Source organism: Coptis chinensis, chromosome 3 (genome assembly GCF_015680905.1).
Source record: "Coptis chinensis isolate HL-2020 chromosome 3, ASM1568090v1, whole genome shotgun sequence".
Classification (NCBI taxonomy): domain Eukaryota; kingdom Viridiplantae; phylum Streptophyta; class Magnoliopsida; order Ranunculales; family Ranunculaceae; genus Coptis; species Coptis chinensis.
In genome coordinates this window covers 37,722,864-37,742,270 of record NC_141458.1, presented here as the reverse complement: position 1 = coordinate 37,742,270, position 19,407 = coordinate 37,722,864, and the positions used below count along the sequence as shown (strand labels likewise).

Genomic DNA, 19,407 nt, shown 5'->3' with positions numbered 1-19,407 from the left:
TGCTCGTTGGATGCTAGAAACACTCGGAATTGAATATTGACCCAATAACTTTTATAGACCACAGCACCAGGAATCTACAGGTCTATCTACTGCCTAGTTCCATGATCATCCTTTCATAGTTTCACCCCAGTTACAAAAAGAAGACTACATAATGAGCAACTAATATAGAAAGGATCAACGGTGCAACTCTAAGCTCAAAACTAAGTACTTTTCTGGAAGCTAAAAGCACTTCTTCTACTATATCAGACCAATAGGCATTTCTCTTTCCGTAACCAGTTTCTCGATAGGTATAATATAACTAATATCTCTTTATGATATTATGTTTCTGGTAATATTAAGATACTAGAATTTAACCCGTGGCTATGCCACTCTAGCCATATGGTCAAGCAATCCGGTACAAATGCTTCTAGTAACTAAAGCCAAATCTTTATTTTTAAAAATTTTGTCCCACAATTCTGATGGATGTACATGTGTCTATCAATCCTACCAAATTTTTTGGATTAAAATAGCAAAAAACATGTTATTGCATTATTACTTTACTTAAAAAGATAAGTAAATTGTTTAAAGTACAATAAAGTATACTAATCTTAATTATAAGGTACAGACCATCTAATAGAATGGTTTTAGTAGTTGTTTCTACGGTTGAAAAGGAAATGAACAAACATATATGCATGCAAAGAGTTCTTGGAGTAGAGCAGATGATAACGGTTAAAGGGTGGTCTAGTATGATGCACAAATGGTATAAAGGACCAACGCTACTATATATCGCTCATTATATATTCAATAATCTAGTACTAAAGCACACAACATTAAGCTGACCAAGTGCCGCATGTCACAATGAGATGACTGAATTCACCAAGTGTATTTTTTGAAGCACCCAATTTCTCATAAGATATGGCGAAAGAGGAAGAGTTTAGAATGTGTGAATAAAAATTGAAAATTAAGAGGGGAGAGGAAGTTGTCATGGAAGTGGTAGTTTCACCTTATAGCTATGGAATCCATCCATATAATGATATAAAGTACAGTGCTGGACTATTGGATCAAGTTATAGGCAGTGGCCTAAGTGTCTGTGTGTTGGATTTTTCAGCTTGAACAATCCCAAATTTTTATGGTTAAAACCTTTCAACCAGAGCATAACCGAAGCTAAGATAGCTTAAGTAGCTATTGATCACACACATCTATAGTCTGATCGAATTGGTACCTAAAAAATATAAAAACCAAATAATGATATAACATTGATAATTAAAAATCAGTCACAAACATACCACGATACTTAAATCAGTCAATTGGCTAGAAGGGTATAGTATCTCCAATGAAACATGTTGTTTGCGGCAATAGAGCCTTGAACAAATCAGCGAAACAATTCTTACCTTATTAGAAATCATCGAAATAGTCTCCCTAATATTGGGAGCTATCATGGTATTTGAATTGATGGGAGGACATGTTCTGGGAAAAGCTACCATGGGCTCAGGCCAAGCTCATACATTTTTGCTAATAGATCAAATTACATGTGTTTGTGGAAGCCAAGGTCCGAAGGATATCTCCAGTGAAACTTGCTGTTTTTGGCAATAAAGCCTTGAACAATTTCCACTTAAGGTTCCTAAACACCTGAAGATCGAGAAGGTTTTTTCTTTTCGTAAGAAACCGATCGAATCAAATTTCTTTGTAAGTAGTCGAATATTTAGAGAAGGAAATAAAATGTTTACTTGTAAAAGTCTTTTTTGTTGGGTTTAATTTAGCTTTCCTTTTTGGGTAGGAAGAGTTTCAATTCGAAAGGATTGCTTTGGTCGTTTTTAGTAGTACTAAATAGGACTCTTAAAGTATTTTTAGCACAAATCCCGAGAAAATCAGGACCACCATTTAAGCCCTTATAACTTTGCTTAAAAATCGAGCTGTTTTGTATTATAGATGATTGTATATGATCCGGATCAATCTCTACGAGTGTTTTAGTTACACTTGGAGACTTGATTGAGTCCTAATCTAACAACACATGTGGACGTCATCCCAAGATATCTCCCACTCGTCCATGGTGGTACTACTAAACTAGTCTCTTATCCAACTACAACATTGCAAAAACTTATTTCATACTATACAGGGAGATAAAACATGTGATCAGCGGGAGCTTGCTTTTATGAGAGAGTTTCAAATCAAGTTATTCCCCGACTGAAATGGCACATCACATCTCTAACAACTCAGATTAATATTCAACCCAGTACTCATATTTGAGTTCCCAAATAATTATAGATATGGATATATATAGATCAAAAATAAAAATAGACCACCTTTTTACGCACAACCATATCACGAATGTAGTGGTAATGAATGCCTATGTGTTTGGACTTTCCATGGCACTTAGGATCTTTAGCGAAAGCTACTGCTGCCATGTTATCACAATACACTGTACATTTAATCGCTTAAAGATTCTTCTTAATTAAACTGCTTCCTGAACAATAGCACAACAAACAACATACTCGGACTCCATCGTGGACAATGCAATACATGCTTGTTTCTTACTACTACAAGAAATAACACCTCCTGAAAGTAAGAACGTATAGCCAGACGTGGATCTACGCTCATCCAAGTCACTAGCCCAATCAGCAACACTGTACCAATGAAGAACGAATGTTTGTTTTTGCTCCATGAGAGCAAATCATATAGTTTGAAGTCCCACGAAGGTATCTAAGAATCTTTTTAACAGCCCACTAATGAGCATGTCCGGGATTACACTAAAACCGGCTTACTAATCCTACTGCAAAACAAATGTCTGGTCGAGTACACATCATATATAGCATACATCAGACTCCCAATTGCATTTGCATATGGCGCATTAGCCATTTGTTCCTTCTTTGCCTCTGTTTTAGAGCAAAGACCAAGATGTATGTAAAGTATGACCCTTTTGGACAGGAATGTATCAATAGGATTGCAATTTTGCATTCGGAATCGTTTGAGAACTTTCTTAATATAAGTATTTTGAGATAAGCCAAATAACATCTTAGAACGATCTCGGGTAATCTTTACCCCCAACACAAAATTTGCCTCATCCATGTCTTTCATATCAAAATTAGAGGACAACCACTTCTGAGTGGCAATGCTCAACTCCTTATCATTTCCAACCAACAAAATGTTGTCAACATATAATGATAGTATAAGAAAACTCCTATCAGATCGTTTGGCAAACACACAATGTTCCTCCTCAATCATGTCAAAACCATACGAAGTAATGGCTCGATGAAACTTAAGGTACCACTATCTAGATGACTGCTTTAATACGTAGATAGGCTTTTTGAGCTTGCATACTTTGCGCTCTTGTCCTTCTACTTCAAAGCCTTTGGGATAATAATCCATATAAATTTATTCATTTAGATCCGCATTAAGAAACATTGTCTTAAGATCTATCTGATAGAGTTCTAAGTCAAAATGTGCGATGATCAGCTCTCAAATGTGCATTTTATTACTCATATATTGCTTTACAACCTTTCTTACGCTTAACGAAAAGACAACTCATAGCTTTTATTGCCTTTTTTAGGTTATGGAGTATTTCAGACCACTTATCATAAAAGCTGTGTCTTAACACCAAAAGGAGCCTTAATCACGCTTATTATGAAGACCAGAAGTTGCTATGGAAAAGTGATGAAAAAGTCAAAGTCAATGGTCAAAGTCAAAGGTCAAGGTCAAAAGCTAGTTAAAGCCCTTAAATTAGAAGACCAGAGATGGAGGCCCTCATCTCTAAATATGACATTCTCTTAAAACCTACTTTGGTCATGAAAAAACCAAAAAGCAAAAGTGAAGTGTGAGGTGTCTCATTTGTATTAATGGAGAAAGGCAAATCTGTAAAAGGCAAAAGTCGTAGGAGTATATAATCCAAAAGTAGGGGAGAGAGAAAGCATCCATTGTCTTAGGATCCAAACCATTTGGTTTGTTTAATTTCTTGTCTAGTTTTTCAATTCAAGTTTTTTACTTTATTGTTTATTTTATTTCCTTTCAATCAAAACTTGTTATTTACTTGTTTTTATTTCAATCTTCAATCTTGTTTACTTGTTCTTATTTCAATATTCAATCTTGTTTTTCTTGTTCTTATTTCAATATTCAACAAATCTTTCTTGCAATGCTTTCAAGTAATTTCAATACCAACAACTAAAACTTTCAATGTTTTCACTAGCTTATAATCATTCTAATCCATACAAGAGTCTACCTTTCTTCTTCACAACTCTCACACTCAAACTCTAAATAATTTAGGATGAACCTCACTTCTAAACAAACTCTTTTGAAGTTACCACCACTAGCTAAAACATCAAATGGTGCCGCCGTCATGGATTGAAGGAGTGAGAGTGATTGGTTGAGAATCTAAGATGGGAGCATCATTCTTATCTCTTAATTTCTATTTTTTTTTTCAATTTTTTGTCATTTTATTTTATTGTTTCTCAGTACTGATCTACTTTCTTCCAAATCAGGTTGTGGGATAACAAAGCTAAAAAGGAGCTGAAGACACAGCGAAAGAACGACCGAAGTTCACCAGCGCCGACAGGCGACCGCCCAGTCACCTCCAGAGACGTGGGTCCAGTTTTTTGGTATCTCAGTTGGTTTTTGATGAATAGTGGCACACCGAGCCCAGATTTTGTAATAGAGTAGGAGAAATCAGTGGAACTTGTTTATAATAGTTAAAGATAAAAAAGAAAAACGAAAAAAAATCAGTTTTTGATTGATTCTTTATAATGAACATAAGTTAAACTTAGTTTAAGTTATATATTTACCAAGGGATTAGATAGAGTTTTACTTGCCTTGGGAAGTTCAAGTGTGTGAGGCAAGTTGTGGATCACAACTCATACACTATGAATCAACTTGGTAATCAACACTCTAAGTCCATTTGACTCTAGCTAATCTATTAGATTAGTATAATATTAGTTTAGTTTTAAGTTTGGGCCCTTGAAGGCAAAGTTGTATAAATTATCAAAAATCCAACTTGTGGGGTCTTGATAATTTATACAACTTTGCCTTCAAGTGTGGGTTTTTTGAGTGGGCCTTTATTGTAATTTAAAATAGGGTAAAACTCAAAAGGTTGGGCCTGATTCTCAGATCACACGTCAACCGAAGTCGCCTTCTCTTCAAGCAGTGTGTAAGCACGGCTTGAGAGGTAAATTCTAAACCTCCTCGAAGCCCAAGTAAGAGGATACCTTGTGTATGTGTTCAAGCATGCTTACATTGATTGTTTGAAATTTACTTCCTGCATTGCAATTTACATTCGCGCATAAGACTGAACTCGAGCCACATAACAACCATTGGGAAATCAATCCCCAATGTAGGTAAATTGGACATTACTTGATTCTTGAAAGCCCTAGACTAAAAAAAGGAATTAAAATCAATCAACTAGATCCCAAAGTAGTCACACTCCTCTAGAAAAAGACAAAAATATAGCCACGAGGATTTAGAGTAATCAGTTACCAGATTTTGGTGGACCAACTACCTTCCTCACTCCTCTCTTCCAGATTCATTATGAGTGAGATTCTTGGTAGCACACCACTTGGTGAAGTGACTACCTACTCTTTTGAGACATGTAGTAGAGCTATCCTAGTCTCATGCCCAATTGTTCCCCTAAATAGGGCATAGTAAAATATAAACCAAAAGTAAAGTTTTCGAAACTCCATACTCAAAAACGAATTTTGAATTCTTGAGCATACATTGCACCATTTGCGCATGTTAGGATAGTTTTGGGGTCTTGCTAAAAGTGTATGATATTGCGTTCAAGCACTTCTAGTATTAGCAAGAATAAAACTTACTCACGTAGGAGAGCTCGTCGCCCTAGACAATCTCCTGTTTCTAGTCCTCCATCTTATAAGATGGCTGACGAAGTAGTGCAAGTTGAAGAGCGTCTCTCCAATTTCTACACATCATTGCAAGACGGGCCTCCATCTTGTATACGAGTCACACCGCTCACGAGCGATTTTCATATTCCACCGAACGTGTTCAATCTTCTACCCATCTTCTACGGGTTAGAACACGAGTTACCATACGAGCATCTATGGAGGATACATGAAGTATGTAATACTTTTCATCATTTGGGCGTCATTGACAATCAGGTGAAGCTATGAGCGTTTCCTTTCACTCTAGCTAGTAAGAGTCATGCTTGGCTTCTTTCACAGATGGCTGACTCTTTCGATACATGGGAAAGTGTTGTGTTCTCCTTCATGAAGAAGTACTTTCCGCCGAAGAAAATAGAAGAGATAAGAAGCAAGATACAGTTCTTCAAACAGAGTCCGAGTGAGGCATTTTCTGAAGCATGGGATAGATTCTCCGACCTACTCCATTCATGTCCTCACCATAAACTAGAAAAATCCACTATTGTCCAATGTTTCTTCAAAGGCCTTCTCCCATAACACAAAGTAACCCTTGACATCATGAGTAATGATAATTTTTTGGATAGAGGTGCAACTGAAGCCTTAACCTTTCTTGAAAACCAAGCTGAAAAGAGTACCCATTTAGGCGACAAACAATTCCAGAATAGCCCAACCCAGTACATCTAAGGCTAGTGGTATTTTTGAGGTGAAATCAGATCCAAAAATCAAAACCTTAATCGAAACCCTCACAAGAAAGATAGATGCCCTCACAACCAAACAAAAAGACCAAAACCCTCTTGTCATGAACGTATGTAAATACCTCACCATGCAATTTCTGTCTAAGCTTAAATTATATAGATGTCACCTGTCCCTTGATCACAAACCTATCATTACTTCAGCCAGAAGAAGTATGTTCTTTCAATGTACCAAATACATCGTGGAGACAACATCCAAACTTCGCATAGACCAATATTCTACAAAACCAAACACCACCGGGTTTCAACAAACCAACAAATACATTCAGACAAGGACAAGGACAAGGTTCTTATAACAATCAAAATAGAGCATTGGTTCCATCCCAGTTTAACCGGAACTATCAAAACCCATCTATTAACAACCAAAGAGACCTAGTTCTCATTACACCATCAACTAGTGGCCAAACAGATAAGCCCACTGAAATAATGCTATATGTCATGCAATAGCAAACCTAAATCCTAGCATCCATGCAACAATCTTTGAACTTGTTAACCCAAGATAAAACCCAGAAAGGTGTGTTCCCAGGTCAAGATATTCCTAATCCTAAACCAACAAACACAGCCTTTGAAGCAACAAGTGACGTGAATGAAGTTGGAGCGCTAAAAACTCTTTTTTAATCATCCCATCTACGAGGATTGACTCCTCTTTCCTGATGTATTCCTTTCTTTTTCCCATTCCATCTTTTGCTTTAAGGGGATACATCAATAAGGTAACCGGACCTCTCCACTTGGAGGGTGTGGTTGTAAGTGCCGGAGCCTTAGTCCACAGTATATCTTGCATATTCTTTGTAAAACACTTTTTACTCTTCGTTGGAGTAAGTGTACTATGAACCTGTGGAGCGAGTATACAAATTTTCTTTTATTTATTTTACACTTCTTTTTCAAAAAAATGTTTGTTTTCTTTGTGCTATTAATGATAGATTCTCGATACATTAATAGTTAGGTAATTTTTCAAAATAGGCAATGGATTTTACATAGACCAACCCCTAGAACAAGGCAATCTAGGGGCAGTTTGAGATCATCTTTGCTTACTAAGGGTCGCCTTATATCACTGAGCTATTTGCCGGGTGAGGACATTCCATGTCTTGCGTAGTAAATCCCCCAACTCGTGTAGCTGAAGCTTTGTCTGTCTAGATTGGGTTCGCCACAGAGCCGACACAGAAGTTGCCTAAGATTATCTGTCATGATTTGTTTTAAAGTAGTAACATCTAGAATCACAGCTTTTGAGTATGAGTTTCTTAAAATATCTCTCCATTGTTTTCAAAACCAGAGGATATAAAAATAAAAATTATACGCCGGAGTAACCAAAATGATACCAGATTAACGTATAATTTTATCTTCTTGGCAAAACCTCTATATGGATAGAGATATATTTTGAATGAGAAAACCAACTAAAAAAAAGAAAGAGAGACGAGGCGTCTCCAACGAGAATTAAACAAATAATGTAACCCAAAGTGATACTATTCTTTGTTTAATTCTATCTTTTGCCTCCACCTTTCTATTTTGTCTTGAGAATCTAAAGTTAAACCAAAATTTTTTAAATTTTCAAAATTTTTCTTTCTTAAAAATCTTTCCCCTCTCGTTTAAATCTTTTCTCCTTCTAAATCTCTATCGTTTTTGAATTTTTTTTCAAAAATGTCTTCTGTAGCAAACAAAAATCCTCCACCTAGCAAGACTAGATGGCTCAGTTTTAATGATCGAGTGCAAACACTTCTTAGAGAACTGCAGCTTAAGATATGGACACATATATCGAAAATTATTCCTGGTTTAGGTAAGAGTTCATACGCACGTAAGAGACGAGCTAAGAGAGAAGGCTGGTGCTTGAACTGTCAAACACCAACTTGCCCCGGTCTTCAACCTCATAACAATTCTATTTATAAAGTTTACATGTGTTATCCCCCAGTGCATTACGCTCGGTCTAAGAGAGTAATCCAGCCATCTGGTTGGGATTGACTCAAGTTTTCAAAAACTTCCATGTCTTGGGGATCTGATTTAAAACGACCCACATTTTAAAAATTCTGTCAAACTTATTCAAAACCCAAAAAAATTAATTAAAATTTTCTTTCTGTTATCTGTACATACGTAACACCTCTATTTTTATTAATGTCCAAAATTAATTATTTCACAAAATTTAATATATTATTGACTATGTCTTAAGTTGACTATTAAATTGAAGTGAATATGTATGTTTGACTTTTTGAAAAAAAAAAGAGGGAAAAGAGTTTGTTTGGTTTGAAAATGGTTTAATAGGAAATTTTTAAGTTTTAAAATAATGTGTAGAGATTTTGTATGTAAGGAAACATTTTTTTGAAAGAAAACAATTTCTTTATTAAGGTGAGATAATATGGTAAGAATTTTATTGTTATGAAAAGTTAACTTTCATTCAAAGAAAAGTAATGGAAAGTTTTTAGTTGTTAAGGAAACTAATGTGTAGATAATTTAAAATTATGGAATTGTCTTAGTTTATTTCTTTGTATCTAAATAAGAACATGGTTTCACTTAGAACAAAACAAAAAGAAAAAAAATATATAAAAGAGAAAATGAAATCAAAAGAAGATTAAAAAGAATAAGGAAGAAGGAAAAAGAGATAATGAATAAAGAGAGTATTTCTATTACTTAGTAATATGGATTTTACGAGGTGTGAATTCTTTTCTATGATTGTTCTTTCACTAGCAACAACAAAAATGTGAGTAGACCTCACTAATTAGTCATTTTCAATTATTTGGTTGTTGATTCCTATATATTACATTCAATTAATTAGAAAACAAAGAAATATATGTTGCGTATCTTGAAATGTTAAATATTAGTGTATGATTAATAGTCTTGAAATGGTTGTTTTAATTATAAGGGTTCACATTTTATTTACATGAATCAAATTTAATATTACAAAGTACTTATTAACGTTGAATAACGTAAAATAGATAAAAAGAAATGATTAAATTGTATTAATAAGTAGACCTCACTAATCAGTTATTTATTTATTTATTTGGTTGTTGATTCTCAATTTAATCTCAAATAATATATAAAAAATATATATATATATATATATATTATCAATTTAATTAAATTGAGAAACAAAGATGCACGATTTAATTTTATATTGGTACGTGGAATGTTAAATATTAGTTTGTGTATAGTTATAGTTGTCATGAAATAGTGGAGTTTAATCCCGTTTTACATTTAATTACATGAAGTTAATTAATAGTCCATAGTCCTTACTACCGTTGTATAATATAAAATAGAGGCTAGGAGAAGAAAAATGTGTACGTAGTAGTTAGCTGATTTGTTTTAATGATGAAATGAATAAATGATAGATTTTCGATTTCTTACAATATATGCATTAGATGTTGTTTTCGTATGGGAAATGATATTTATTTTATTAGCACGTAATATGTGTAGAAATGTTGTAATGGGAAATGTATTAAGTGTTAAGACATGTATTTGGTGTTTAAAAGGTGTTTGGAATGGATAAGAAATTATTTAGCCATGAATCAAAATGTATTTATATTTTTGGTGTAATATTATGACATTGTTGAAATGCTATAAAATTATTGTGCAATATTTTATGGAGTGATTATGACATTTCGTTGTAAGTTAGAATTTATGTACTAAATATTATTCTCTGTTATACTATTGTTTGATAATGATATAATTAAATAAATGATTAGATATATTTTTGAGATGCTACTAAAAGTTATTGTAGCGTTATAGAGATTTGTAATATTTCTAAAGGATTTGTAGTTTAGTGTAATTATTTATTTAGCACGTGAAATAATAAAAATTGTTATGAGATGTATTGATATAATAATGTTTCTAAATCTTGTGGTTTAGTGCAACAATTTATTTGGCACATGAAAGAATGAAAGTTGTTATGAGATGCATGAAGATATTTCTAAATATTGTGGCTTAGTGCAATAATTTATTTGGCATGCCCGTGATAGAGTGAAATGGTTATGAGATACAAATGAATGTTATTTGAATAAGTTACGTAACGAAAATCTTAGTTCCTAGCTACCACAATTCATTTGATTATATGATGTTGATTTACCCTTGTAAAGGGAATGTGATTTTGTTTCAACGGAACTTGGAGCCTTTGCAGCCAAATGATAGCTTTATTTATTTTGTTGCCAATTCAGTACGAGATGTGCGATATGTTATGCAGAGTAAAGGCTTACTCACATAGTTTTGGAGTCCATGTGGGGGTTACTTGGTATGTGACATCCCGCTTAGGGTAACTACACCGGTGTGGTCCATTATGTGAGTGAGGCATGCGGATGTGCATGTTCAGCTCGATTGAGGGGAGCGATTGTGGTAGACAGAAAACTAGGTAAAACATAGAGACGACGTGATTATAGAGACACTTGAAGAAACTCTAAACAATAATTGTGGTGATATATCAAAGTGTACATTAAATCTATAATAAATGATTGATTGTGGTTGTGAAACTGGTTATTGAGATTGTTCTTGTTGGTTCAATGAGATGATTAAAATTATGTATATGATATGTTTGTTTTATTGTAACTTATTTGGCATTCACAATGGTTTTGTAGAAGGGTGGGTTGAATTGATTATTTATACAGGTGTGACCCACTCTGTGATCAGGCCTACACCAGTGTAAGTATATAGTAAGTTTTAGTTTTGTTATTTTATTATTAGATGCAGTTGATCTAGTATGGTTTGAAGCTAAGGTGCCTCGATGGAGAAACTAAATGTTTTATTATTATTGAATTGGAAGCTAAGGCGCCTCAGTGGAGGAACTACCTGCCTTAATTACTCTACTTAAGAATGTTGTATTATTTGTTGGAAGTTAAGGTGCCTCGGTGGAGGAACTAACTGCCTTATTGATTGTGTGTGTGTGTGTATATATATATAAGTTTGATTTGTATTTTAAGGCTACTCATACCAGCATTGTTTATAATTTTGACCCAATTTGCATGTTTGCTTAACGGGTGTGGGTGCGTTCATAAAATGAACACAGTTGATAAGTCTTGACAGGATTAGGGTTGAAGAAGGTTGATTGCTGCTTGTGGTTTGCGTTAGCGTCTCATTACAGAATATGTTTTGTTTTCCCTTGAGGTGCAATAGATTTTCAGTTGAGACAATGTTTTTCTATTTTCATTTGTAATTATAATTAAAGAGTTGTTGAAAGGAAATTTGTAACTTAATCATATTTGTCAATTTTTGTAATGAAGAGAACTTTTGTTTATTTAAAAAAATTTATTGGTTTCAAATTATTGGAATAATTAAACGGATGATGGGTTTTTGGAAGTTGAGAGTGTATCACACCTCGAAAATCGAAGAGTTGGGAACAAATATTATTTTTCCGATTTTGTCAAAATTCGGGGTGTGACAACATATTTCCTTACAGTTCCTGTACAGTTCTTTACATCATTTGTTTTTCATCTACCGTTGGATGTGAGTGTACCATTACGTTGCATTTTCGATGCTGATCGTACCTCACGGGTCAAGATCGGATGAGTAACGAAGCATGGATCGGCTCTTGAAGTTGGCAAGGCACTGAGGACAAGATTGGAATTTCCTGATTTTATTTGGGCTTGGGCCAAAATTTCAATTTCTTTAAAGAGGCACGTGCCATCAAACTATTTAGCCTACGCGACCGCCCGCATTCCATTTTCTCCATCACGAAAATCCCCAACCCTAGCCGTCCACACCAGCTCGTAATTGCCCCTATCCAACTCGCGACCGTGACCTCACCTCAACACACCGCCACCCAATTTTTTAACAGCCTGCTCCATTTTCAACCCCCATTCCAACAAGAAACCCCAATTTCATCAATTCCTACTCTAAATGGTTCAAGTTCTTAAAATCGTGCCGGAGCAAAATTTTCAAGACCTCTTCTATTCCGATCTATTTGAAGTGCACTTCAGGGCTGAGATTAGAAGAAGAGGATGGGAACCCTTGGTTTTGTTGGAAGGTGCAGCTTATTCTCCCTCTCTTACTCTTTCATTTTATAACTGCATGCTTAGAGGGGAGGATGACCACATCATATATGGTTGTCAATGATGGCCGCTTGCTGGAGCTCACCAAGGTGGTGGTGAGTGGAGTTCTGGGGATTCCTCTGAAGGGTTATGTTCAGACGGAATAGTCCCCAGACGGTAAGACCATCGACGTGATGATGGTAGAGACACTTCTTGAGGGGGTTAAAAACCCCAAGTCTCATTGCACATTTCAGAGTTCGCTACAAAGGAACCAGCTAGCAGTATCTCAGTGGACAACCTACAACCTGCTAGGCTTGGCCAAGCCCTCGGATATAGGTAAGGCGATGCTTAATCTTTTATGGATTCTTCAAGAGCAGAAGAACAACTTATGCATTGTCTCCTTTACCTTTGAGGAACTCTGCAAACCAAAGAAGTCAAGCGCCTTTCTACCAGTACTGGTCACCAAGATCATGCAGCACTGGGGGTTCGAGCCCACAGACACCCTAGTGGAGGTCAAGGACACTACCACAGGTCCTATCTATGCCCACTGCGTTCAGAAGTTATAGCTTCTACCTGCAGCTAGAGCCGCTGAGGAAGCACGCCCGACTGAGAAGGTGGATTACTTCGCTGATGATGCCTCTCGACAGTTCACTTAGCCCATGGACGGAATTCACTTCCTCCATGGCAGCTAGAGGATTCTACATTCGTATCTCCACTAGGCCAGGGAAACTCAGGGTAACATTATAGCGGAACAACGAACCATTAAAGAGGACCAACGGTCCTTCTAGTAGGAGTAGGCGAGCAGCGACGTTTTCATCACAGTATCACTAGAACATTGCAGAGCATTAGAGACACGCTCCCGCGTAGTGATAGACATGCAAGGTCCCAACGTCAGCAAGGAGAAGGATTTTCTAGACGTTGAGACGAGTCATGCATCGATTCTTACTAGGATCCATAGTGTCCGTATAGTTGGATTTATTTATTTTTCTATTTTTTTCTTACGTGTATGACGTAGTATAAGTTTAATTATATGCTTAATATTATTATTTTTTTTTATTTTGCTTTTCTTGTGGAATTTGGTATATTAGTAGAAGGTAAAACAGATACATCATGCCAAAATTTTCCATTTTTCTTTAATGCATTTCATATATGTTTTAAAAAAATACAAAAACCCAAAAAGATTTTATAGTAGAATGAATATCCTTAGTATAATAAACCATGTGTTTATGGTTCTATATCAAACAACCCACGCCCCAAACTTATTTCACTACTGCAGAAAAGTGCATATATAGTATAGGAAAAACGCTATGAATTTTACTTTATAGCATTTGCTATTGATGTCCATGCTATGCTTTTTGAGATAGTGTTTTAAGAAAAAACGCTATTAATTTGGCGTTTTGGACACAAACGCTATCAAAATGATATCGTCTATTATAGCGTTTGTTAGTGTGTTAAGAATGCAATAGATTCCATAGCGTTTCTGCCTCAAAACGATAACATTTCTTTCATGCTATTAAACTTCTATAGCGTTAGGAAAATGCTATTATTTTTGATAATATAAAATCAGAAAATTCAAATGCATATTAAAATTATTAAATTAGTGAATGAAAAATGAATTGGATTCAGATGGATTCGAACCATGAACCTCTCAATTATTTGAGCGCTCTTCCATTTCGAGCTTATGGATCCATTGTATTTCAGCCCCCTAATTTGCCATTTTACCTAGAATTCACCTATAATGATAGGGAAGTACTTAATTACAATATCTCCAGACTATACACATAATACATAGATACAAGCACGGTTAATCCATGAAAACAACTTATATACAACATACAAGATTTGTACCATGCAAAGATTTCATGCTTATTCAAAATTCAGTGGAATGTTATAATCTTAAAAAAAATAATAGAATAGGCAATAGGCCTATACTAACCTCAATAGGGATTTAAAAGAACAGCGAAGATCATATCAAACAAAAGGATAAGAAAATTTACTTAATTATCGTTGACTACAAGCAAGTAGGTTCAACAGGTAAATGATACTTAGTTAGCACTCAAATTACCTGAAAGGATGGGTTCGATTCCATTTAAGAATATGGAGAACGCAAGTAATGGCGAAAAATCTGATACTGCTTTAATAACCTTGATGTCACTTGTAAAAGCCTTGCTTAAAGTAGCACCATATAACAAATTAAAACAATTGTGCAAAATATTAAACTGATGAGAAGGCTATTGCAATTGGCAACAACTGCTGAGAACTTTGCTATTGTTGGGTGAGCACCTTCCAGCTCACCGCCTACGCGAATGCTTTGTATACACAAAGGAAATGATATTGAACAATGCCGAAACAACTAGCTAGAACTGGACACAACATAAATATAGGTCATAAGGTACATAATTAGTAGTTTCATACAAACCTGGCTGCTATACATATTCCCAACATAAATGCGAGATCCAAATGTAAGTAATTTAGGCTGATACAGAAAAAGAAATGAAAATAAGTGCACAAATAACAAATCTTACTTTATGCATGTTGTGCATTTTTGGTGCGAAGGAATGTTCAAATAAGGATAAATAGTTTACCATATAGCAAATGAGGCGATTGAGACCGTTTTACTGGCAAAGAAACCAGCTGAAAGCACAAGTCCGATACTGAACCATGACTCAAAACTGCATATACACAATCAAGTTAAGTTGACGGCAATTAATTCAAATTGAAAATTTATACTTTAGTACGTGTTCAGTGTTCTTTATATATTAAAGATTGTATGAAGTTATATACCTCAGCACAAAAAAAAAAAAATGAAAATGCTATCTTTGAGTAGCACCAAAGCCCTCCGAAAGCCTTGGTGGAAAAACTTGTCCATGTTTTCTCACAGGAGGGGCTAAAAATGATATAAATCCCAATTATATTAACTTGAAGCCACCAAGAGAAACTCAATGTTAGAGCTGCTCCCATGAGCCCGTAGTTGAGCACACCCAAGAATGAAGAAGAAAAAGCCTTTTCAAGCTCAGTTAAAGCTGGGAAGTTAAAGTCAATTTCGGGTAGAAAAAAACCAAAAAAGTTAATAGAACTTCAACAGGCCGTATCTTTGGACTTGGGCCTCGAAATTAGACCTACTTTATGTCAAAACAACCGGCTCGGAATAATCTTTCAAATGGACCCAGTCTTCCTCCAATCAAAGCTATTAAGGTTGATGAAAAAGGCACTGAAGTAATTTCCAACAGCTGTGGCCTCTTTAGACTTAACCTAATGGACTATGGGCTCACATTAGAGGCCCAACGTCCCCTTTTTTGGCCCATGCACAAAAATGTAACCCTAACCTTCTCCTATATAAAGAGGGTTAAGGTTAAACTTATTCCTCCCTTCCTCCCTGTAGTGGCCTATAATAGAACTTGGTACTAGGTCAAAGAGGAGAGGTGGGGGCAATGTAACCAGGTAGGTTGGGGAGCAGTGGAGTAGAGCCGCGGAACCCTAGGGACAGATGTGGCCGAGGTACGACTAACAGTAAGCCTTCATATGAAAGGACAGATGGATGGCCCAGATAGGAGGTGGAGATGTATAGTGGCCCATGATAGAACTGTGTACTAGGTCAAAGGGAGAGGTGGGGGCAATGTAACCAGGTAGGTTGGGGAGCAGTGGAGTAGAGCCGTGGAACCCTAGGGGCAGACGTGGCCGAGGTACGACTAACAAGAAGTCGTTAGATGAAAGGACAGATGGATGGCCTAGATAGAAGGTGGAGAGGTATAAAAAGAAGTGAAGGCAGAGAGAAAAAAAGGAGGCCGCTAAGCAAGAAAAAAGGGGAAAAAGAGAGGAGAGAAAGAATAGGGAAGAGAGGAAAAAGAGTGTAATAGTGAAAGACTGTCAACTCGATTGTTTTTCTTTCAGATTCTCATTTGACACTTTTAGGTTCATACATTTGGTGTCGTCTGTGGGGACCGACAAAGAAAAGCAAAATAGAGATGGCACCTAAGAAACGAGTAGCAGACCGAAGAGAGTAGCGGTGCAGGAAATGACACCAGAAGCGGTGATTGATGAAGAAAGGGACAGAAGAGATGGGACGAAGATAGAGGAGATACGACTTATGAGGGAAGAAATCGGGCGGTTAAGAGAGGAGAACGACGGGTTAAGAAGAGAGAGGGAAAGAGAGGAGGAAGGTACAGGCGGGGAGGCAAGTGATAGCTCGGAAGAGGAAGAAGAGGAGCCCAACCTCGTTGAAAATCCAGTGGTCGGCTTGACAATCGAGCGGGTGCAAGAGATGATAGACAGAGATAGAGAAGCAAACCAGCTGAAGGCGAAGAGTCGGGGAGGAGTTGCAAGTCAAGTGGTGGCTGGGCTAAACCGCAACCCATTGGCGGAAGGCATTGGGGCCTCAGAGGTTCCAAAGCTCTTTAACCAACCTAGATTTGAGAGGTATGATGGAAAAGAGGACCCAGCGGATCACATCCTCCACTTCAGGCAGCAGATGCCCTTATGGCAAGAGTCGAGATATGATGGACTACGATGCATGATGTTCCCAGCCAGTTTGAAGGGAGGGGCATCAGATTGGTACTATCGGTTGCTGGCGGGGAGCATAGTGAATTTTCAAGAGTTGGAACAAGCATTTATAGATCATTTCATTCACCAGAAGAAGTGAGCTGTGGACATAGCGGCACTGTTCAATGTGAGACAAAGGTCAGGGGAGACAGTGAGGGAGTATCTGTGTCGGTTCAAGGCCGAGACTCTGAAGGTCGAAACTGATGAGAGAACCGCGGTTATCGAAGTTTGAGCGAGGTCTGCGACCAGGAACGGGAGTGCACCAATCGGTTGTGAAGAACGAGATTGCGACTTTGCATGAGCTCTATCCGCGGGTAGAGAAATGCATCAGATATGAGGACACTTTACCGAAGGAATCGAAAAGGTCAAGGAAAGCTGTTTTATCATTAGAGAAAGATAGGGAGCACCGAAGGGAGGGGGCCTCGGAAAGGGAAAGCGGTGGGTACTGCGGTAAATCCCCGAGGGTGGAGAGAGCTCGGGAAGGGATTCGCTGGGAGAATAGAGAAAGGAAGCCATACAGGAAGATAGAGGTGACGCCGCTGAATAGACCCTTGAGAGAAATATTGCCATTGATCAAAAATTTACAGGGGTATGAAGGACTGCGGAATACACCAATAGAGCTTCCGGATAAGCCTTTCTGCGCATATCACCAGATGCAAAATCATGAGACTGACGACTGTTATGCGCTGAAGTGGATGGTACAGAGATTCTTGGAAAAGGGTAAGATGAGGGAGTTTGTGAGGGATGCGCAGAATGAGGAGTGTGTGCCGCGACAGGATCAGATATTGGGGACTATACATATGATTTTTAGCGGGGAGGTGTTAAGTCATAATGCACATAGAGATAGGGTGAGGAGGACCGCAAGCATCCAGCAGATCAACGACAGGAATGATGTGCCGCGACACAGAGTAGGGTCAACCGAGGACAAAGACATGATCGTCTTCAGCAAAGCGGATTTGCGGGCAGTGGACCACCCACGAGGATGCGTTGGTTATCATGGTGGCAATGGGCAATGGGCAATTACATGGTGAAGAGAGTATTAGTCGATTGTGGTAGTGCGGTGGATCTGCTGTTTAAGGGAGCTTTGGAGGAAATGGGAATGGACCCGAAGCAGTTGAGGCCCCCGCGCACAAACTTGTACGGGTTCAATGGTAGTATGATCGAGCCACTCGGGGAAGTCTTGTTGCCGGTAACTGCGGGTCTGGTGACAGTGTTCACCCAGTTCATGGTGGTAGATTCTGCCTCACAGTACAACGCCATCTTGGGGAGGAGGTGGATTCATGAGATGAAGGCTGTCCCGTCTACTTACTATCAAGTGATACGGTTCCTTACTCCGATGGGCATACATGAAGTCCGCGGAGACCAAGTGATGGCCAAGAACAGTCATAGGAGCACAGTGAAGCAGTTGGTCCACGGAACCGAAGAAGAAAGTTCCCACCCCAGGAAAAGGTAGGCATAACAGTTACAGGGTGCCCCCGTGGAAAGTAAGAGGGAACCAGCGGAGGGCCTAAAGACACTAGATGAAATTCAAGTGGTGAACATAGGGGACGGGGAGGAAGAGAGGTTCACATCGATAGGATCCGGTCTGCCAGAGTGTTGGAGGAGTAAGTTGGTGCAGTTCTTGTCAGAAAATAGGGATGTGTTTACGTGGACAATTGAGGATGTTATGGGATTAGACCCAGAATTTGCATGCCATCGGTTGCACATGAAGGAAGACGCTAAGCCGGTAAGGCAGATGATGCAGAGCATCAGACCAAAGTACGCGGAGGGCATACGCGAGGAGGTGGCGCGACTGAAGGGAGCTGGCATAATACGGGAAACAGAATTCACCGAGTGGTTGTCCAATGTGGTAGCGGTACCGAAAAAGAATGTCAAAGTACGAATGTGTATTGACTTCACGGATGTAAATAGAGTGTCCGAAGGATAGCTACCCCATGCTGCGGGTAGATGAGCTGGTGGATAGAACAGCGGGGTACAAAATATTCTCATTCATGGACGCGTCTATGGGATACAACTAGGTCGTGATATATGGGCTAGATCAGGAGATAACAACGTTTGTGGTAGAAGGCGGCACGTACTGCTATACAAGGATGCCATTTGGGCTGAAGAATGAGGGAGCCACTTTCCAAAGATTGGGGGAGAAAATGTTTGAAAGCAAGATTCGAAGGGGGATTGAAATATACATAGATGATATGGTGGAAAAGAGCATGTCCGAGGAGGAACATTTAGAGGGCTTACGGGAGACATTTGGGATACTGCGGAAGTACAATTTGAAGTTGAATCCAGAGAAATGCACCTTTGGAGTAACCACGGGAAAGTTCTTGGGTTACATCGTGACTCACT

The 19,407-nt window shown here is 37.8% G+C and overlaps 1 protein-coding gene across 1 annotated transcript; it reads left to right on the top strand.

Annotated features, from left to right (window-relative positions):
* Positions 1–18,157: 18,157 nt before the first annotated feature.
* Positions 18,158–18,991, top strand: LOC147509478 (uncharacterized). The gene is made up of 2 exons (XM_086597826.1): positions 18,158–18,494; positions 18,609–18,991. Exons 1-2 carry the CDS (start codon positions 18,158–18,160, stop codon positions 18,989–18,991), a joined length of 720 nt encoding a protein of 239 aa, XP_086453952.1.
* Positions 18,992–19,407: the final 416 nt, after the last annotated feature.

Bases quoted from the DNA above. Each gene is read 5' to 3' on its own strand.
- LOC147509478 (XM_086597826.1), top strand. From the start codon at position 18,158: ATGGGAATGGACCCGAAGCAGTTGAGGCCCCCGCGCACAAACTTGTAC. The intron at 18,495-18,608 runs GTTCCCACCCCA...TGGTGAACATAG, and splicing joins CCACGGAACCGAAGAAGAAA to GGGACGGGGAGGAAGAGAGG.